Source organism: Mandrillus leucophaeus, unplaced genomic scaffold (genome assembly GCF_000951045.1).
Source record: "Mandrillus leucophaeus isolate KB7577 unplaced genomic scaffold, Mleu.le_1.0 Scaffold151, whole genome shotgun sequence".
Lineage (NCBI taxonomy): Eukaryota > Metazoa > Chordata > Mammalia > Primates > Cercopithecidae > Mandrillus > Mandrillus leucophaeus.
The window spans coordinates 1034123-1036731 of record NW_012101488.1 but is presented as its reverse complement, the minus strand read 5'-3'; the positions used below and the strand labels follow the sequence as shown (position 1 = coordinate 1036731).

General features: G+C 51.3%; 1 protein-coding gene across 1 annotated transcript in view; it reads right to left on the bottom strand.

Moving 5' to 3' along the window:
* MARK4 (MAP/microtubule affinity-regulating kinase 4) overlaps window positions 1–2609 on the bottom strand; it is a 62467-nt gene that overhangs the window by 2390 nt on the left and 57468 nt on the right. The window contains exon 14 of the mRNA XM_011975142.1: window positions 1343–1387. Within this exon, the coding sequence (XP_011830532.1) occupies window positions 1343–1387 (45 nt within the window). The remainder of the gene's footprint in view (window positions 1–1342; window positions 1388–2609) is intronic.

Genomic DNA, 2609 nt, shown 5'->3' with positions numbered 1-2609 from the left:
CCTGCTGCCTTGGCCTCCTGAGTTGTTGGAATTACAGGCATGAGCCACTTGTGTTCGGCCTCTGGGGGCTTTTTGTCATATGTCTTAGGATGGGAGCACTGTTGGCATTGACTAGGTTGGGGATGGGTTAAGTCAGGGATGATAAACATTCTCCAACGTGCAAAAGGGCCCTGCACAACAAAGAAACGTCCCGCCTGAAGTACAAGAGTGCTGCACTGGATGAGCAGCCCAGGGCTAGCTCCCCTTGTTTCCGTGTGGCCACCCCTCAGCTTGGGTGAGCACGAGCCTCAGCTCTGCCAATGAGAGCATTCTACTTCCGACCTCTGTGCTTGGATCTAGGGTGACCACATGACCACGTCTGACCAACCAGAGTACTTCTCCTCTCTGGCTGCAGACATTGGCTTAGGAATGAGCATGTGACCTAGTCCCAGCCAATAAGAGTCAGACCTGGCAGTTTGTTGCAGCTGCTGGCAAGGCTCGGGTTTCCACCTGGGTCTCTAAACCGGGAACTCAGACTAGACCAGGGCTTGGCAATCTTCGGTGCTGTCTGCTTTTGTAAATCAAGTTTCATTGGAACACAGCCATATCCATTTGTTTTGTGTTGAATATGACTGCTTTTGCACTACAGTGGCACAACTGAACAGGCGTGACAGGGGGTGCCTGGCCCTCAAAGCCTAAAATCTTCATGATCTGGGTCCGTACAGATAATGTTTGCCTCCTGCTGGCCCTGAGGTGCCGGCAAACATTGTGCCATGACTGGATGAGAAGCAAAAGCAGGTGGGGGCATTGACCAGAAGTTGAGTTGCAGATGGGATCAGGCTTTTTTTTTTTTTTTCTCTTTTTTTAGACGGAGTTTTGCTCTTGCTGCCCAGGCTGAAGCGTGATGGCACGATCCCGGCTCACCGCAACCTCTGCCTCCCGGGTTCAAGTGATTCTCCTACCTCAGCCTCCCGAGTAGTTGGGATTACAGGCATGGGCCACCACGCCCGGTTAATTTTTGTACTTTTAGTAAAGACGGGGTTTTTCCATGTTAGGTTGGTCTTGAACTCCCAACCTCAGGTGATCCGCCTGCCTCGGCCTCCCAAAGTGCTGGGATTACAGCCGTGAGCCACGGCGCCCGGTCGGAGGCTGAAGTTTAAGATGGTCAAGAGAAGGTGCTTGTGATGGGGTGGCAATGAGAGGAGCTGGCAGAGAAGGCGGGGGCCATAGGGCATTTCAGGAAGTCGGCCTTGCAGGATGAGACTGGGACCCCATCTAATTCCCTGGGGTAAGTGTCAGGAGGTGCGGAGGCAGGAGAGGGGAAAGGCTGGTGTGACAGTCGGGGGTAGGCCTAAGCACTCACCTTGTGACCTCAGGTCCCCCGATTCTCTCAGGTTCGTCTGCGACCCTAGGGGAGGGGAGGGGGACAGAGTGTCTAATCTGGACATAGGGAACCCACCTCCCCCAACCCACTGCCTCTGGGATTCTGAGCAGCCCCTGCCTCAACCCCAGTCCCTCCGGGCTGGCTGGCGAGGGCCCGGAGTCAGGATTTGATCTCCCTGTCCATCCCCATAATGGGGCTCATTCTGAAATGGGTTAGTGCAGGTCACAGGAAAGATACTGAAGAATGTGGAAGATGAAAGGGAGAGGAGTGGGCAGAGACACACCCTTATATAGAAAAGTGGCCAGAAAGAGAGAGAGGCGCACACACACACTCACATATACAATCATGCTTTGCTCAAACAACACCTTTGTGAGACCTGCCCTTTTTTCTTTTTTTGAGACAGAGTCTTACTCTGACATGCAGGAGTGGCGTGATCTCAGCTGGCTGCAGCCTCAATCTCCCGGGTTCAAGCAATCTTCCTGCCTTGGCCCCTGAAGTAGCTGGGACTATAGGTGCGTGCCACAAAATTTTTTTTTTTTTTGGTAGAGATGGGGCTTTGCCACATTGCCCAGGCTGGTCTCAAATTCCTGGACGCAAGCGATCCGTCCAAAGTGCTGGGATTACTGGCCTGAGCCACCTCATCCAAAGGCCTGCCCATTTAATGCTGCACCCCTCCCTTCCCCACACCTGTCATTCTCCTAACTGTTCGATTTTTTTTTTTTTTTTCCAGAGACAAGGTCTTCCTCTGTTGCCAAGACTGATGATCATAGCTCACAGTAGCCTCGACCTCCTGGGTTCAAGTGATCCTCCTGCCTCCCAAGTCCATGGGACTACAGGTGTAGTCGCCATGCCCGGCCAATTATTTATTTTTTGTAGAGATAGGACCTTGCTATGTTGTCCAGGCTGGTCTTGAACTCCTGGGCTCAAGTGATCCACTCGCCTCAGCCTCCCAAAGTGCTGTGATTCCAGGCATGAGCCACCAAATGTGGCTTCTATTCTATTTTTCTTCTTCGTTACTTCACACTACCTAGACGTCTATATAATATATAAGTATATTTTACTGATTTCTTTTTTTGTCTAGATCCCTTGATAGAATGTTGGCTCTGCCAGGGCAGAAGTTTTATACCTTTTGCTCACCCCCTACTACAGGGCCTAGGACAGTGCCAGGCACACAGTAAGGACTCAATGAATAATAGCAATTAGTAACTAATACACATGTAAAGCACTTTCCAAGGCAAGGTTCTAA